The sequence below is a fragment of the Panicum virgatum genome, chromosome 6K (genome assembly GCF_016808335.1).
Source record: "Panicum virgatum strain AP13 chromosome 6K, P.virgatum_v5, whole genome shotgun sequence".
Taxonomy (NCBI): domain Eukaryota; kingdom Viridiplantae; phylum Streptophyta; class Magnoliopsida; order Poales; family Poaceae; genus Panicum; species Panicum virgatum.
In genome coordinates this window covers 45962707-45981365 of record NC_053141.1, presented here as the reverse complement: position 1 = coordinate 45981365, position 18659 = coordinate 45962707, and the positions used below count along the sequence as shown (strand labels likewise).

Sequence of the window (18659 nt, the reverse complement as noted above, 5' to 3'; positions counted from 1 at the left end):
CACGCCGACCCAAGAAGGCTGCATAACGAAAAAAATGTTAACCGCTAAATCGTACAGTTCTGAAGGCATGTAACAATAAGTAAAACAAACAATATAATGTACCCTCCTGAGGCACCACAATGAACCCATCGTAGGTCTGTCGACGTCATCGTGGTCTGGGGACAGGTGGACATACGGCTCGAAGTCCATCTCTGGCCTACCGACGGGGAAGTGCTCGTATGATCAGAGCTGTAACAGTAGAGGACACCCAACAAAGATGGGCTCCTCTGCTGAGACCTTCGTCACGCCCGTGCAAAGGCCCCCTGTAAGTCGTAGCCAAAACGGCAGAAGCCCAGCTGAATTGTGGGACCTCGTGAAGTGGAGCATCAGCTATCGACCTCTCCAAAGGAATGAGCTGTTTGGGGCACGAGTCACCCTGGGAGCTGCAGAACATGACCTAGCCGAACAGCCACAGTAAGTAGGCCTCCAAGTGCCTGGCAACTGTAAATTCGTCTGCGTCTGCCCTCATGTAGTCCGCCTTCAAAATGGTGCAAGTCGTCAATGCAAATACGTAGGAACATAAATACGAAAAGATTCAACATTTAGGTACTCACACTGAACTGTATGAGCCACCTCTTTGTCGATCCGTGTCCGTAGTTCGCAGGCAAGGGCCGGTACGGCAACGCTAGTTCGTTGCGCTGAACCCCGGCGAACCGAGCCAAAAGGTCGTCTCGCCAGAGAGTCCCACGTCCTCTACACCCATGGCTCGTCCAGCACACGGCAAGCCTAGAAGCATCGCCACGTCCTGAAGAGTAGGGGTCATCTCACCGACCGGGAGGTGAAACGTGTGCGTCTCCGGACGCCAACGGTCGAGAAGTGCCACGAGGAGGGACATGTCAAGCTGAAACCGTGGAGTCCTGTCCCTAGGTCGACGTGCAGGGTCGGCCATATCTCCCTCCACAAGTCGCGCAATCGGGAGAAGACCCGAAGCGCGTAGCCTGCATCGCGAAAATGAAACATCAAGTTAGAACAAACGGTTACGGAAACAATGAAAATATGTGACAAATGTAACCCGTACCTAGGAACCCATCGACGGTGTATCGGCATCGTCGACATAGGCACACGAGCACTGGCGGAGCTATAGCTCGGACAACCTGGGCCATGGCCCCCCATTGCCGCAAAGATTTGCAGGCGATTACAGGCTGATCAATTGGCTGATTACCTGTTTAGCACTATATATGATCGGAGTGGCACTATCCATTTGCAGTTTCTTTTTGTTGGTGCCGACGTGCTGTGAGTGGATTTGTTTGCAAAAGGGCAGGTTGCTTAGATTTTGATGCAAAATTGATGCAGCAAAATTTTGATGTTATCCTATTTTTTCAATGCAAATGATAAACTGGAGCACTTATAGGGCACAACTTATATAAAAGGAACCAGTAGCACACACATTTGTGTACATGTTGATTGTCGCAAGGCAAATTGCCCCCCCCCCCCTAGGAATTAATCCTAGCTCCGCCACTGCACACGAGCTCGAAACGTCCCTAAGCTTATGCCACGGACCGCAGACATGTACGACCGGTGGCGCTTGTCGATGAGAGCATCAAACAACTCAGGGGTGGCTCCTTCCTCGTGCGCCATACCAGCATAATAGGATTTATTAGAAAAAAATTCAGAACATAAATAACAATACTAAGCATAATAACATTAAATAATACAACAAATACTAAATAAAATACTAAATGAAGTGTAACGTAATAAACTAATAAATGATGCACAACAAATTACATATCATATAACTTCAATTTCCAATTACAGCAACAAAGTTGAACATACAATTGCGCCACACATTACAACAAATATTTGTACGCCAAGACAAAATCAGTTTATGACATAGTAGATATTAACATTACATAATTTAACATCAGACATGATTCAATAGCGAATCACACAGATGACAATCATCATCGATCACACAAGGCCATCGTTGTTCGGATGGCGGCCACGACGACCCATTGGCTGCGTTGCCGGATTTGGAGCAGCTTCTGATGGGCCCGCTCCATCTGTGCAGCCACCATAACTCAATGCCGTACAATCCTTGTACGTATGACCCGTCTCATGGCACTTCGAGCAGAGGCGCACGTCTCGACCAACCTCCGATCGATCCATGTTATTCCGAATGTGTTTCTTCTTGCGTCAGCCCACCCCTTGAAACATTTCTGGATCTGGATCCGGAATGTAAGTTGCATTGTGTCCAGGATCAGTTATGAAGTCTCCCAGGATACAGAACTCATAAATCTCGTGCCTCCAAGTCATCCAAATGGTTTCCTTCATGAAGTAATTTGAGACATACATATGAGGTTGTAGTCCACCAGCTTCAAAACAGGCAGCAATGACATGTGTGCATGGCAGGTACAGCAGCTTTGGCTTATGACATAGAAAATACAAGCATCGGGACGGAGAACACACTCATGCACATGCTTCTCACGCCGGCCCCCCATTCGGGCTTTGTCCCTACACATCACCTCGTACCGACGTTCCATAGAGCCAACTAGAGTCACCCGGTGTAAACGAGCCTTTTTAAAAGCTGCCTCCATATACTCTGTAATCTTGTATCCGTAAACTTTGCGATTATCGACCATATCCTTCTGTGCCACAGCGTAACGGTCTCTAAAGTATTCGCAAGTGCGATACAAGAAGAACTCGACGATCCCAACAAATGGCAATAATCTTACACGACACAGCACCCAATTATATACCTCGGCTAGGTTCGTAGTCATTAAACCGTACCTAGCACCTCCTTCATCAAATAGTAAAGCTCATTTCTCTTTTGGTTCGTGCTCAATCCACTCCGAGAATGTCTTAATTGCCCTTCTCCTTTTGCGCCTGACATTCGGACCGTCCAAGCCCACGTCTTCAAGTGAGACCTGGTCGTCCTCCTCTGTATTGACAGGTCTCTTCGCTAGCTCCGCCGTTTGCTTTTTTGTCAACTCATCCAACTTTTTCCATAGGAAGTTGAATTTCCTTTCCTGATTCTGGCTGCATAACCGCTTGAATAGCTTCATAAGGGTTTTGTTCTTGAATTGGCTAAGAAAGTTTGCCCCCATATGCCTCATGCACTACCTACTCTTTAAGTCCGGCCAAAGTGCAGTCCTACGACGCTCAGTAGAACCATTCTGTATGTCATCGATTGCTTGTAATATACCCTTGTGCTGATCATGAATCAAACACACATTCTCTACATCTTTGACAATCATCTGCTTCACCCTCTGCAAAAACCAATACCAAGTATCCCCTGATTCTTTCTCCACGAAGCCAATTGCCAAAGGCAACAATTGCCTGTTGCCATCAGCTGCAACAGCTGTGAGGATTGTGTCTTTATACCTGCCTGTCAAAAATGTCCTATCTATGCAAATGACTCGCCGGCAGTGCGGAAACGCCTCAATGCAAGCGCCTAAGGCCAAGAACGACCGTTGGAGTACCTGCTTTCCAGGCTTCTGGGCACATGGATACGTTTTCAAGTCGTGGTAGCTACCAGGATTTCTAAGGCATATCATGTGCAACAGTGCGAATATTGTGATACGAAGCTTCATACGTCCCCCACCTCATCTCCAGCGCTTTCTGCTTCGCTCTGTAAGTTTTGTTGTAGCTAATTTTATTTAAACTTCTCCTCAACAGCACAAATAATTGACTTAGATTCATAACTAGGATTGTCCACGATCAAAGGGTACATGTAGTTAGCTATAAAACCTGCACTGAGGTTCCGGTGATGTGGTTCTAGTTGCTCAAGTAGACATGTGTGCTCCACAACTTTTCTGACCTCCCAGAAATCCTGCCACTTGCCCATAGAAGCGTACACCCTGAAAGGGCATTCGCTTCTCACACAACACAAGTCATATGTTCTCGGACTGCTCTTGACAACTTTGAACTGTCTTTGCAAAGAGAAAGTCGACCAACGTTTTATAACTTCCTTCATATTGTCACTGTTACCATACACCGAACCGATGCATACCTCATTTTGCCTGTACTCCCAAGGGACCGCTTCACCTTCATTTACACTTAATTTTGAAAAATCATACCCGGACCAGTTGTGTGGGACATGATAATCATCATCATCATCATGATCATCATCCGAGAAGTCATCATTCATTGCAATGTGCTGTTGCTCACCCTCTCTCTGAAACTCTTCAACTATCTCTGGAATGTTTTCTCCTTCATCAGCCTGACCAGTTGCTTGACGAGGTTCGTGTGCAGCATGTGTATCATCTCCTGGCAATGGATTGGATTAGATCCAAATCCAATTGGACTTTTGCTCTTGGATTCAACTGGATTTGGATCCACTTGGATATGGATATCCATTTGCTTTAGATCTATTAGGATTGAATTCTATTGGATAGAGAAGAGAGAGAATAATCCAAATCCTATTGGATTGAGCAGACTACCATGTACGCATATGTCTCTCTCCCCCGCCATTGTGCCGCCCGCGCGTCGCTCCTCCGCCGCTGTGCAGAGCTCTCCGAGACGCCATGCATCCCTCTCCCATCGCCGTGCGGAGCTCTTGTGGCCATCGCGTGTCGCTCCCGGGTGCCGCGCGGAGCTCTCCTGGCCGCTGCATGGAGCTATCCTGACCGCCGCGCGTCGCTCTTGGCCGCCGCGCGGAGCAATCCCGGCGGCCGCGCGTCGCTCCCGGCCGCCACGCGGAGCTCCTGGCCGCCGCGCGGAGCTATCACGGCCACCGCGCGTCGCTCTCCTTGCCGCCGTGGGGAACTCACCCGGCCGCCGAGCCTCGCTCCCTTGCCGCCGTGAGGAGCTCTCCCGGCCGCCATACCTGGCCGGCGACGAACCCTCCCCCACCCCCCGGCCCCAGAGTCACCTGCGATGTGCTGCGCCATGGAGGATGGAGTTGTGCTTGTTCGTCCGTGAACTCTGGATAAACCAAGGAAGAAGATAACGATTCGTTTTTTGGGCCTTTGAGCAGTTGGGCCGGCCTCAGCCCATCACAAGCCCGTCACACCGTATGAACTATGAAGACTGAAGTTTGACAAACCCACATGCTTGATATTGGATTATATGGATGGATTTGGATTAAGTAGAGTTGGGTTGGATTGGATTGGATGTTGCAGACTAATTATTAGGATTGAGTTGGATGGATGCTTATTTTAGTTGGATTTCAAATGGATTCCTCTATTTGGATGTTGGATGTCAGTCCAATCCCAGGAGTAATAATCTTCTACAATCTCGAGTTCACCACCTTCTTCATGAGGTTCATGCATCGTCTCGGTATCTTCCGGTACTATATATCCCTGCCTTTCATGATCCCCACCCGCTTCAGTACTAAAACTAATCTTCTCGAATGCTTGAACAAATAGCACAATCGGTAAGCATCGGCTACTACTTATATTGACATAATTCCTCCAGTTTTGCGTCCCTTCAATCGGCAATAGCTCCCAAAACACTGGTTCACTTCGACTGACCACTGACATGACAGAGATCTCATGTTCATCTCGATTAAGGGCAAAAGCTTTAAATAGCTAATTGGATATTGAAATCCAAGTCCTCTCTCTAGCTCAGGGTATTTTTTGTGATCGAGCTAAACTCTGACAAATCTACCCCTTCAGGACCATATCTAATTTCTCCTGACCCATAGAACACTTGAAAATACAAATCATCTGACATGACTGCCAACATTTACGACAATAATTACTCGTCCTTAGAATTTAATCAACGCTAATAAATATTTCTGCTATTTTTACATCTATCTTAATTGTTTCTCTAGAATTTCTATTACTGACATATATTCGTAGGTTTTCGATGTAATATAATATCAACTAATAATATTTCTATGAGACTAATATGTCTATTTGAACTCATTAATATTTATATGTAAAATAATATTTATATGTAAACTAATATTTTCAATTTTATGTTCTACGATTTTATATTAAAATAAATTATATTCAAATCATTAATATTTATTAAAACTATTTCTACACCTAAAACTATATCCAAATCACTAATATTCCTAGTGCTAATCTACCAACTATTATTAATAAAACTAAATTTTAAAATTTACCTGCGACCCAAGGTGGCGAGCGCTGCCTCGGTGCGGCGGCCGGGGGAGCGCCGGCGAGCCGCCCCAGCCGGCCAAACCCCGGCGCGCGGGGGCTGGGCGCACGCCGCCGCGCTGCAGCTGGGGACGAGGCGCGACGCGGGCGGGCGGCGGCGCGGGGGAGCGAGCGCGCAGGCAGCGGCGCTCGAGGAGCCGGCCGGGGCATTAATAGGGGGTGCTTACCGCCGGTTGGTTCGGCGGTAGGTACCTACCGCCGGATGAGCCGGCGGTAAGTGGCAGCTACCGCCGTTTCAACCGGTGGTAGGTTTCCGGCCCACCACGGCCCATCGACCCGGCCTCCTACCGCCGATTCAACCGGCGATATGTTGTCAGGCCGTGGCCCACACAACCTACCGCCGGTCCATCCAGCGATATCTCGCTTCCGCCGGATGAACCGGCGGCTGGGTGACAAATTTGCAAAAAAAAATCAGTACACATTTTTAATAAATTGATATAAAAATAATATAAAAATAAAAAAATTCACTGCGCCGCCGCAGTTAGCAGGCCACGGTGGCGCCACCGCACTCCAGCTGCTCCTCCACCTCCACTACTCCATTGCAGTTGCCAGAGTGAACATCTATTGATCACTCGCAAAGCACAAATGCTACAAAAGGAAGATGGATATATGGCCCATCACAATCGCAGCACGATTGTTGCATGACAAAGCATACAAGGCTGTCCAAACGCATTCTCGTTAACGTTAAAATTAGGAAAGCCTGCAGGTGTCTCCAGCATCATGCTCCTAAATTATTTAGGCTAAGTATCAAATTGTTGACGCGGAAACATGTTACGCCAGATACTTAAGCACTAAACATGCATCCGAAGCAGCACTCCTTGTTGCGTTGTTGCGGGAACCAAAACTTCCGGTTTTATAAACTAGAACTTCTGGTTTTATTTGTGCTGGATTTTGGGATACTTGACTCAGCCAACAAACCCGTAGCCATAAAGAAAGTTTGGAGACCCAAACAAATTGTTTTATCATCAACTTGAAAAGAATCAAGTCATGGCCGATAATTTTTATCGCCCTTAGCACAAAAAAATAATCGATGTATTATTGATCATCGCCCTTTGGTACAAATGAGTGTTCTTTGGCACCCAAATTTTGCCAAATAAAAAAAACAGGAGGCATATGTTGACGACTAAAATTGGCAATAACCGGAAGAGACCGGTCTGACCGGTGCTCAAGCGGTCTGACCGGTGCTCAAGCGGTCTGACCGGTCGAAGTGTCTGTAACCAATCTGGCACGACCGACCGGTCTGACCGGTGGGTCCGACCGATCTGACCGATCCAAGTAGAGTTCGAGTACAACTAGTAATTTTTATAAATTTAAGATCTGTAATAGAATTTCTTGCGGGGCAAGTTCATCCCACCATATAAATATAAAGGGTCACGGCTGATTGAGGAATACAACACAATCGAATCTATCAAATCAATCTACTTTTTATCGTCTTTACCTTTTCTATTTACTCTAGCTTTTCCAACCTCAACATGTTGTTCTTCCTTCTTCGACGTCTGAAGGCGTTCTAGGTGGCCTGTCGATCCTACAACAACTCTACGTGTGCCTGCCCTGACAGGATCCCTCCCGGACGAGCGTTCGTTGGATTCGCTAGTCAACCCCGGCGAACCGGTCTGACCGCCCTACGCAAGAGGCGCTGCATCGAGCCCCTCCTCGCGCTGCGCGATCATACGCGTTCGTGTGTTGGCTGTGAACCGGCACCAACAACATGCTCAAGAAGGAACCAGATTTATTCTTTTAAACTGATCCACGAGTCCAGCAATTTTATTTGTCACAACACAAGTGTAGGCTACCCATATTACGACATCGGGCAGACATCATCATATATATTATTACATGTAGGGAGACCAAGCAGGGATCATTGTTTGATCGGATTGGAGCCCTAATTAAAAAGCCCAGCAACAGCAGCAGCAATCCGGATCAGATCAGGACTAACACGTCTCACAGTAGCAGAGGCGAGTGGTGTCGCCGTCGCACGCACCGCCAATATTATTCTGGCTTTCGGCCTGCAGATACTGTCACAAGAGTGGTCGTTGATGCACCACCCTGGATAGGTGCGGCTCATGTAGCTGCAAGCGCCGGGTGTTGCCCCAACCGACCCCATCTCTGAATAATGCATCAACACGCACATAGATTATATATAGAGATAGAGTGAGAAGTTAGATCCGCCATTCCAAAATATAGGTCGTTTTGATTGTTCTAGATTCATAGTTTTTACTATGCATCTAGACATATAGTATATCTAGGTGCGTAGCAAACACTTTTAATCTAGAAACATAAACAGCATACAGTTTGTAATAGAGGGAGTAGTTGATTGGCTTGCTGACAGATAAAATAATTAAAGAACCACGCGGTTTGAATTAACATGCCTGCGGCCACAATGACGAGTCACGAGTAGGAGCATGACGGCAGTGGTTGCAGAGAGATTACTGTTCCTTCGTGAAGGCTCCATTGTTAATTACCAGCAGTGAGCGGGTTGGCAGATGAGCGAGTGATCAGACGTTTGCATTGGCAGGCAATTTATACAGTAAATCACATGTCGAAGAGGAGACAACTTGCCTAGTAGAATGCTCGGTCGGACGGACAAAGCAAGTTAACAAAGGTTCAGGATTCCTGGATAATGCTGATGTGTTGGCCCTAGTGTGACGAGAGCATGTATAGAATTTTGTTGTTTTGTCAGTCAAGTTAGCATTGGACAAATAAATTTATCGGAGTGAACACCTATTGATCAGTCGCCATGCACAAATTGCTACAAAAAGAAAGATGGATACGTGGTCCATCACAATCGCAGCACGACTGTTGTGACTGTTGTATGACAAGCATCTGTCCAGACACATTCTCGTTAACGTTCAAAATGAGGAAAGACTGCAGGTGTCTCAGCATCGTGCTCCTAAATATCAAATATTCCAAGGAATTCGTGTGTTCCCTGCCACTGCAAATCGACAAAATTTCAGCATCTTCTGTAGGCCATGGATCATTCAGAAATGCGCAATTTACTTGTGATGAACTGCACAAACGAATACCCCACTCTCTTGTATTCATAGCTGCACTCGGTGTTTTTCACTCATGGCGACCAAAGATGCAGTTTAACTCATGTTTTCAAATAATTCTGCTCAATGCAACAACACATCAGTTAGGACGAACTACAGCGCTCAACAAAGCCTGAGTGCTGCTGGACCGAAAACGCTAAAATACCAGCGGCATAAACATCATAGAGATCCTTCAACCGACCAGTTTTGACAGTGCAGCGCAGCTGATCTTCTTCCCCCTGTTCTCTCAAGTCTAGAATCAAATAAATTTTATACATAATAATTGAAGAATAGCCTTCACTAATCACAAGAACGGCGGCATCCTCTGGGGAGGAGGCACAGGCTGATAGCCGTTCTCTGGGTGATTCTGCGTCATCCGCTCACCAGCAGGCCTTCTGGTAAAACTTGCATGTGCCGGGTTCTGCATAGGATTGAAGGTGCCCCACCAGTGAGACTCACCTTCAGCAGGGATCCAAGGGAAGGGCGCAAAGCCCTCACGCCCCCATGGATATGGTCGGTCGATGGGTCTAGTGATGCCCTCAGCATCAGGAATGCTCCTGTTCACAGCTCCAGGGGCTGAAAATCCATGTGGCCCTCCAACCTCAGCTGAGGATGCTGCCGCAATGAAAGATGTAATTGTCAAGGCCCTTGGCCTAACCCTTCTAGTGGTAGGAGGGAATGGGCTGCTCTGCATAGAGGAGTGCATTGACTGTTGGTACATATGGCCTCTTGCACCATGACCATGGCCTCTAGTCTCTGTCACAACAGCTGGAACTGACCCTAAGGGTGCCACCAAATTGTTTCCACCGCGAGGTGTTGGCCTGTAGTATTTAAACATTGTAAGAGATATGGAATTATGTACTTAACAAAGCGGAAGAAAATCAACAAAGATTTGTAGCACTAAAATATTTCAGTGAGCTTTCGAACTAGCCAATGGAACCATCAAACAGATCAAAATTTCAGGTTTCAGCGCTTGCAACTGAACTTCAGGATAATTAGGTTGCAGCAGTTTTTTTTCGTCATACGCTATGTGTCATTCCATTAAGAAGAAAGCATATGGTACAATGAAGAGTGCAAATGCACACCAACACCCACAAACTGAAAACTAATTACAGCAGTGCCAATTACCCATGTATAATGACCAAACTGCACTACAAGGCCAATTGTGCGAGGCAAGCGACCTGATTGCAGCAATAAATAGGCACAGTTATTAGGCACCACCTATTTGAGGTGGAGTATATGTACTTTTGGGCATAAAATGGGGTCTATGTAGAAAGTTAAATATGGGCAGGGGCAGAGTTGCATCTAGTTGTTGGGGTCAGCTGACTACAACATATTTCGGTAATTCCTTATAAAAACATATTTCAATAATTCTACTACTCCCACCATCCCAGAATATAGCTACGCTTAGGTTTTTTTCAAAGTCAAACTTTCTCAACTTTGACCAACAATATCACTAAAAATAAATTATTTCAAACAGAAAAGGTTATATGTTATAATAGTTGGTTTCACGATAAATTTATTAACATAATTTTTATGTTATTAGCCTCCATGATTATTTTGGTATTTGTAGTCAAAATTGAAAACGTTTGACTTTGAAAAGGTCTAAATGTAGCTAATCTGGGACAGAGGGAGTATAATCCCACCATAAGAAGTAACAAATCTCTCTTTTCGAATATATAGATTGCATCATGTACTAAAATCCCAACTACTCAAATAACAAAAACTTCTAGCTTCGGCCTGAATATAGGGATCCAATATTTGAATGATACAAACCTATTTAGAATCAGATTCATGAACTTGGCATACCTATGGATTAGGGGATGATGACGTGCATATGATCTGGATCTCTGTTGGCCGCTGGTGTCATATCTTGGTAGTCCTATACCAAATGGAGTCATAGAATGATCAGGACTTCCTGATACAGGAAGATTACTCAAATGCCTGTGCTCACTGTCATGATTTCTTGACTCAGTAGCATGGAAAACTTGAGCATTACTCAAATCTGGAGTTGCATGGCCTTCCAAACCAGTTGAATGCCGATGAAATGAAGTGCTTTCAGCACCAGAATTAGAAGTAGAAGGTACATGCACAGGATGAAGAAAACCACGCAGGGAAAGATATGGGCAAACAAGTGAACTGCTTGCAGAACTTGAGTGATCTCCAATTGTGTGATCTTCATAAAAGGGAAATATCAATGCAGTAAAAAAGAAAGAAGCTTAAGGAGTTGAAGTTTAAGTTGAATGCTTACAAGAAGTTGGCTCAGCTTCACGCTCCCTACAAAAGAAAATATAAGTTAAATTAAGAACTTGAATAAATGAAACAGTTTTTTAAGAACCTTGAGGTTCCATATATGATATCACCAGGAAATAAACATGAAGTGTTTCAGCAAAACATAGTAATCCAGTATTAACTGCTAAGTGCCTAAACAAATTACATTACAAATGGAATGGAAATACACAAAGCAGGGCGGACAAAATATCCTGATAGTCAACATAGGACTTAGCTACCGCCTCACTGGAATCTAAAAGCATATATATACTCATCACAAATGAAAGCCCAAATATGCCTAGACAGCGTAATTTCAAGTCCTCTTGAGGCAAATTTGGGTGCATATTTCTTCTTAATACGAAGCTGCCATGTTCCCATGGTTCCGCTAGGCGCTAGGCGGGTTCTAGGCGCCGACCCTTAGCCTAGCGCCTAGTCGGGAGTAATCGCGCCTAGGCGTTGCTAGGCGTTTTTCTAGGCGATGAATAATACGTGTATAAATACTTAAAAGAAAAGAAAAAAAAGAGATGAATGGTCATAAAAAAGGAGAAAGAAAAAAGGCCCATTTGAAGGCCCATTTAAAGGCCCAACTAAACCCTAATCCCTCTCTACCGCATCCTCTCTGCCTCTCGCACTGCATACGCCCGCCGCCGCTCGCATCTCTGCCTCTCGCGTCTGCCTCTCTCTCCGTCCCGCACGCGCCCGCCGCCGCCTGCACCTGCGCCCGCGCCCGCCGCCGCCTGCGCCCGCCGCCGCCCGCAGCTCCTCCTCCCCCACCGGCGACCTCCGCCGGACGCCCGCCGCCGCCCGCACAAGCCCGTGTGGCCGTGTGAGCGCCCGCCGCCGCCCGCAGCTCCTCCTCCCCCACCGGCGACCTCCGCCGGACGCTCCTCCACCCCCGTCGGCGCCGCTGACGAGCTGCCGACGCCTATGGGTCCGCCTACCCCCATATGCGAGGCGCTGACCCTCGACTCGCGATTAGGCGCGCGGAATCGCGCCTAGGCGAGCGCCTAGCGGAACAGGGCATGTTCCTAATAGGTTGGTCTAGTTTTACTCTTACAAATATAAAGGCCCCAACCATGGAATGTATTCATAAATGTTATGCTTAGTGTATGGAAACTCCAAATGGTACTAAGGGACATGGGACATGTCATATGGATAACATAATGCATTAATCGTCATCATGAACTATCGATGGCAGCATCAAAGGAATTAAGGGTTATACCTTTCAGAAAGTATGCCATAGGTTTGAAATTGAATTCATTTTGCATTTTTTTGGCTTTTCAGTTTTCATAGCTGCTTTCTGATAGCTAAGAGCAAGTGCTTTTAAATATCAATTGACATGCCATATGACAAAATAGGTACTAAGGTTTAAAAGGAAGAGCACAATCCTCATACTCACTTCTCAATCAATAAGAGCATGATGCAAAACCCATCCAAGCCAAGGTAAAGAGAAGTACTTACTCAAACACAGAAGCTAGCTGGGTGAATCCACTAAAGGGGCACCACTGAAATCCAAATGGCTGTGAGTAGATCCAACATGATAATGAGAAATAGTAGAGAGGTCAAATGATGTCTGACAAAGATGATGTACTAAAACTGAAAACTGCATCTTCTATAGCATATTCAATACTCCTTCCGTTCATTTTATAAGGTGTAGTTTGGCTGCCCAAGTTCCTTAATATATGAGTTATGTAACACAAAATTGATACCATTAGGTTCATATTTAAAAGCACTTGCTAATGATTATGATTTTGTAACAAATAATAAAGTATTATATGGAAATTTACAGTCAAATGTTGATTTTGCACAGCCAAACTATGCCCCAAAGCCACCATAACATTGTACTACAGAAGCATGGTAACATTTACTCTAGTGCCTATAATATACAAATTACAAACTAAAATATATGACTTTTCATGATGCAAAAGTAACAAGTAATCATGTTAACACTTGTATGGCCTAAATGCTCTCAGATGAGCACTTACAAGGTCAGAGGTGATATCATAGTTGTCACTAGTCGGCCAGCCACCCATATCAATATCGGCAGAAGGGCGGTGTCCGCTTGCATAAAGCCAGCGACCTTTCTCAATCTTCCGACAGTTAGGGCATTGCATTGCTCCTTTTGCATTAAATGCAGATCCAATACAGTCTAGCAAAAAAAAAACTTATTTAGTTCAGCTATCTGAGTAAGATATCATAATGTAATTTGGTGTATGCATTCACATGCACACAGAGGAATGAAGGGGCAGAAACATTTTTGGAGATAGAACTAATGCAAAAATAAAATTATGCTGGCAGTATGCCAGTATTCAACTAAATTTAGGTTTTCAACAAAATGCGAAGGCATTATTTGAAGTGGTTGATATTGTGAAGATGATTAGGTTCATTCAGTTACAAATGTAGCAATGTGCTATCTATGTATACCTTATCTTGGTTAAACTACACGATTAATCGACCAGTTAAAGAAACTGAGAAAATCTTGAATTGGGCGCCTATAATTTCTTAACTGAGAACTAAAATCTACGATTTCTAATCCCTGAACTAAATATGTTATTTTATTATTTGACCAAAGTTTATAATAAATTCAGAATTTATTTCACAATATAAATTTTATATCAAATGATTTGCATAGGGAACCAACCCACAAACTGTAAAATGTTAAGTATCACTGAGCACCATTCAGTTTTTGAAACAGCCGAAGTCGATTGAAAAAAAAAACATAATAGAAACATAAAGAATACACTGTCAACAGATCAGAAAGTAGCAAAAGACTCGATGACCAGTAGTGATTAGAACCGCCACCAGAGGAGTTTCAAATGCATGGAAAAACAAGGTGAAGCGCCATAATGGTGATCGAAGCATCATCTCAAACAAGCAAATGTGACCGGGTAATTAAATGAGGGCCCCATTTGACCATTTTTACCAGACGCACTCAACATGATAAAGGCATGAACTGAATTGGAACAGCAAGTCCTGAAGCTGGCATATTTGCAACACAAACTGTCCAACGAACATTTCACGTTATCACTGGGCAGAAGCCGCTGTAGACCTAACAACTAAGCTAAGTCGCCTCAATCCGCAAGGCAACATCTAGAGAACAAACCCAAATTACTGCTATTTTTTTATGAAAACTACGGCAACCCTGGGGTTGCCTGAACTTTATTGCAATTACTGCTAAATTCCAGCTTAAAATTACCAATTCCCCCGTTCAGACCTGGGGCCCCAATTCTGAAAGGCCAGCATTAGTACTCCCCGCCCCAATCCCCCTCCATCCTCACCGGACTCGTCATGAATTCATCATTCGGACATGCATGTGCATGCGCATATCTCATAATTCAAGTCTGAAGTCTGAACCACACCGTGATACCCTATGAAATTCTGGAAATCTACCCGCCAAGATTCCTCTTTTAAGCCAAACTACGGCCGTATCAGCAGTATCCCAACCAACGCGACCATCCCAGTCAGATCCGGTTGAGCAAAAACCGCAGCGCAGCAGGGGCGCGAGGGAATCTGACCTAGGTGGAACTCGTGGCCGCATTGCAGTTTGGCGACGGAGCGGCCCCCGCCGAGGGCGAGCACCAGATCCAGGCAGATGGAGCACGCCGCGCCCCCGCCCCCGCCTCCGCCACCGGCCGCCTCCGCCGGCGACGCCGGCGGCGACCTCTCCAGATCCATCGACGCCTCCCCCAGGCGCACCGCCTGCTGCCTCTCTCGCGACGGAGGCGCTCGTGAGGTGGGGGCGTGAGCTCGCACGGGAGGGGAGGGGAGAGGAGAGAGAAAGATGAGGGAGGAGAGAAGAAGGTAGGGGGGCAGAGAGAAACGAGGACGGTGTGTCCGAACGGAATGGAAGGAGGGGTGTTGATGATGGCAAAATGGTAATTAAGAAAAATGGTTGATGATTATTTGGCTTTTATGCCGTTTAATTTAACATGTAAAATGTCACTTATTTGGGTATGCTAAGCGTGACATTCGTGTAAATGGTGTGGTTCTATTTATTGAAGACACTTTTTTTAGAGATAGTTTTATTTTTAGATTTTCGCTGGAGATACAATACATAAACGGAACTTATTCAATCAGCGAGAAGGCTTATATTCTATTATCACGTATCATCAACATAAGCCCTATTTATTTCCGATTATAATCGTCTTATTGGTGGGAATAAGCAATAATCCCACCAAACACCTCGATTATTTTTCCTTCTCTAGTAAAGCGAGAAAAACTTCACTTCTCTCGGCCACCTTTAGATTATAAGCTAAGCAAAATCAAACAGGATCGTATATTTTTTGAGCCAAAAGACTTATAAAATGTCACTATTGTGTTACGACGTGCACCAAATATATTTTTTTATAAAACACCTATATTAATTAAACTATCATGCATGCAGTCTATTTCTTCAACGGACAAGTTTACAAAGAGTCTTACCGAATTTGATTCTTTAGGATCACCTCTTACATCTATATCACGATCCATTGTAATTCTATCCTCTATTATTTTTAAATAAGTATTTGAATCAACCATGTATGGTATTTCTTAATATACTCGCTTGGAACCACATAGGTTTACATCAACGTACTATACATACAAAATATTAATCCCTTTTATACAACAGTCAGCTTTCAGCCGAATCGGCTAATTTAGCTACTCCAGTGCAAAGGTCAACTGAAAAGGAGGAACCAAACTGAAAACCTGGTACATGTGCTTGGTCAAATCTCAGGCATGCATGTGAAAATTAACGAACTACTACTACTGGATGCCACTGCCACTGGCTTCAGCAATCTCCGGCCGTCTCCGCGTTCACGATCCGGCGGCGGACCCTGGCGATGTACATGTCGGCGGCGCGGTCGATCTCGTCCTCGATCCTGAACTCCCGGCCGTCGCCCTCCAAGCGGCTCCTGATGACGTCGATCACCGACGGCTCCTCCTCCTGGCCGACGTCGTCGAGCCCGTCCACGGCGGGTGCCGCGGCCGCACGGCGCTCGCTGTCCTCGTCGTCGTCGAACAGCGAGCGCAGCGTGAGCGCCCACTCGGCGTACCCGCCGTCGCCGTCCTCGTCGGCTACTTGTTCGAACAGGCGAGCCAGCTCGGGGACGGGGAGGCCGACGACGTTCTCGTCGTCCGCGACGGCGGCCGTGGCTTGGCACTGCGCCGCCGCCGCCTTGTCCCGGCCTTGGCCCTGGCGCGGCGTGAGCGCGCGGATGTGGCGGGATATCCCGGCGACCACGGCCGTCCTGCGGCGGAGCGAGGCGAGGAAGAGGAGGCGGGCGCGGAGCACGGCGGCCTTCCCCCGCAGCGCGCCCACCGCCTTCCTCAGGAAATCAGCCGCCTTGCCAGTGCTCTTCATGGCAGCTGGTCTCGGTCGGTGAACTGATGAGGATTGGTGAAACGCAGATAGAGAAGATCAGAGAGTGGTGAAAATCAGGAAGAAGTCACCGATCGATGAGTTTGATCTGTAGGAGATCAGACTGCCACTGCAGAGACATGCGTGTGCCTTGTCCGAATTATATTCTTGGTGCTCAAAATGTGGTCTCCTTTTTATAGATATGGAAGATGGAAAAAGACAGGGAGCTATTACATTAGGGTACTAAGAAAAGCCTTGGAGATTATACTGATAATGAAGCAAAAGAGCTAGGCTCCAAATAGCAAGACAAAATGGCTACGAACTTAGATACATGCAAAAGCAGGAGCAGGTATGTGTCTCCAACGAACTCTCCATCAGAGTAGAGTAGTCGTCTGTTAGGCAAACCGAGCAAAGTGGCGTGTGATTCAGAGATACCAGAACAGGAACCTGAATCACTGAATGTCTGAATCGTTCGTGTCGTGCAATGCTCTCCAGACGACGCACGCTTGGATTGGATCGATCGATGCCTTTGCTGCAGCTTAGCGTCATGTACATGAGTTGGTTCATGCTGACGACCATCTGTGTTACGTCTCGATCTCTACCATGCTAGCTGCTTATACCTCCCATGCCTAACACCAGCTTTATTTGTGTGTGTTTCTACTGTAGCTTGCTATCTCTTTTCAGCTGCTTCGCTTTGGTTGGGTCGCCACGCGTATTTGCATTGTATGCGGCGCACGGAGTCGTATTAGAGTGGTTGGTCAATTATTGTGCATCGTCAACTCCATTAGCAACAAAGGCTTAGTTTGGGCTTTGGATTAACTTGGCCATGTATCCTATCCTCCAGTTGCCTACGTTGTCGATCGTAGAAAAGGGTGAGGTGTTAGTTGCTTGTGGACCTATGCTTGCAATCAAGCTAAGAAAGCTGTGTGTGCTGCAATGATGCGTGGGAACTGCTTGGCAAGTTTTCGGATGCAACTTATAAAGTCGAACAAGTTCGAGGACCACCGGTGTATTTTACTTTTGCAACAATCACATACCTCGTTTTACTACTACTTCCTGAGGTCACAAATATAAGTCCATTTAGATTTAATTGATTTGTCCTAGGTCAGATCTCTACATTTTTACTGCCCATCCTTCATTACTAGCTGCTGCAGTTTGCGAGAAGACAATCCAGCTTGGATTAACTTAGTGATGTGCATGTACAGGGCTGTACCGGCAAATCTGGAGGCCCTATGCGAAACAATGGACCGGAGCCAGTGACTTAGACCTCGTTTACTTTTTTTAGTTTAAGTATAAGTTATGTCACATCGCATGTTTAAACACCAATAAAAAATATTAAACATAGACTTATTACAAAACTAATTTTATAATTCGTGACTTAATCACGATACGAATCTATTAAGTCCAATTAGTCGATAATTTGACAACTAATTGCTATAGTAACCATCCACTAATCGTACATTAATTATACCTAATAGATTCGTCTAGAGCTCTAATTGCAACTTATGCAATTAGTTTTATATTAAGTTGGCATCTGAACATTCGAATTGATATCTGAATATTTGATGTGACAGCTACTTAAAAAATCAAACGAGACTTTAGTGCAGGATCACGAATATCAAGCGACAGCAGCCGACAAGTGCGATGTGTCGTGTGAAAGGAAGTGGCAAGCGATACACCTATGATGATTCATCTTTCAGGGGTAATTTGAGCCACGTTTTGTCACAAATTGAACCAATAATCAACTAAATTAAAGCATCTACATAATTATACTTAATGTATACCTAATATTTTGGAGGTCCTTCCAATTTGAGGATCCTGTGCGGTCGCACGGCTTGCACGCCCCCAAAAACGGGCTTGTGCATGTATATCCTCCATTTGGATCCATTGCAGAGCAAAAGGAAAGGAAAGGAATGGAGA

General features: G+C 45.5%; 2 protein-coding genes across 3 annotated transcripts; both read right to left on the bottom strand.

Moving 5' to 3' along the window:
- Positions 1 to 9098: 9098 nt before the first annotated feature.
- LOC120713034 (E3 ubiquitin-protein ligase RFI2-like) lies at positions 9099 to 15247 on the bottom strand. Of its 2 annotated transcripts, XM_039999000.1 has the most exons (7): positions 14917 to 15214; positions 13387 to 13550; positions 12863 to 12921; positions 11382 to 11407; positions 11130 to 11306; positions 10940 to 11012; positions 9099 to 9951 (listed from the first exon to the last, which is right to left on the bottom strand). In XM_039999000.1, exons 1-7 carry the CDS (start codon positions 15074 to 15076, stop codon positions 9435 to 9437), a joined length of 1176 nt encoding a protein of 391 aa, XP_039854934.1. In that variant the 5' UTR covers positions 15077 to 15214; the 3' UTR covers positions 9099 to 9434. The 2 variants fall into 2 exon arrangements, with proteins under 2 accessions (XP_039854934.1, XP_039854933.1); XM_039998999.1 differs by having other exon boundaries at positions 10940 to 11306; positions 14917 to 15247.
- A 712-nt stretch (positions 15248 to 15959) lies between these two features.
- On the bottom strand, positions 15960 to 16883 carry LOC120639270. The gene has a single exon (XM_039915244.1). It carries the CDS (start codon positions 16740 to 16742, stop codon positions 16170 to 16172), a length of 573 nt encoding a protein of 190 aa, XP_039771178.1. The 5' UTR covers positions 16743 to 16883; the 3' UTR covers positions 15960 to 16169.
- Positions 16884 to 18659: the final 1776 nt, after the last annotated feature.

What these genes read in the sequence shown, in the direction of transcription:
- LOC120713034 (XM_039998999.1), bottom strand. Translation starts at nt 15,076, where the DNA reads ATGGATCTGGAGAGGTCGCCGCCGGCGTCGCCGGCGGAGGCGGCCGGT. An exon ending in ATGATATCACCTCTGACCTT is followed by an intron (nt 12,922 to 13,386) that starts GTAAGTGCTCAT and finishes ATCTACTCACAG; the next exon opens with CCATTTGGATTTCAGTGGTG. An exon ending in CATCATCCCCTAATCCATAG is followed by an intron (nt 9,952 to 10,939) that starts GTATGCCAAGTT and finishes TAAATACTACAG; the next exon opens with GCCAACACCTCGCGGTGGAA.
- LOC120639270 (XM_039915244.1), bottom strand. Translation starts at nt 16,742, where the DNA reads ATGAAGAGCACTGGCAAGGCGGCTGATTTCCTGAGGAAGGCGGTGGGC.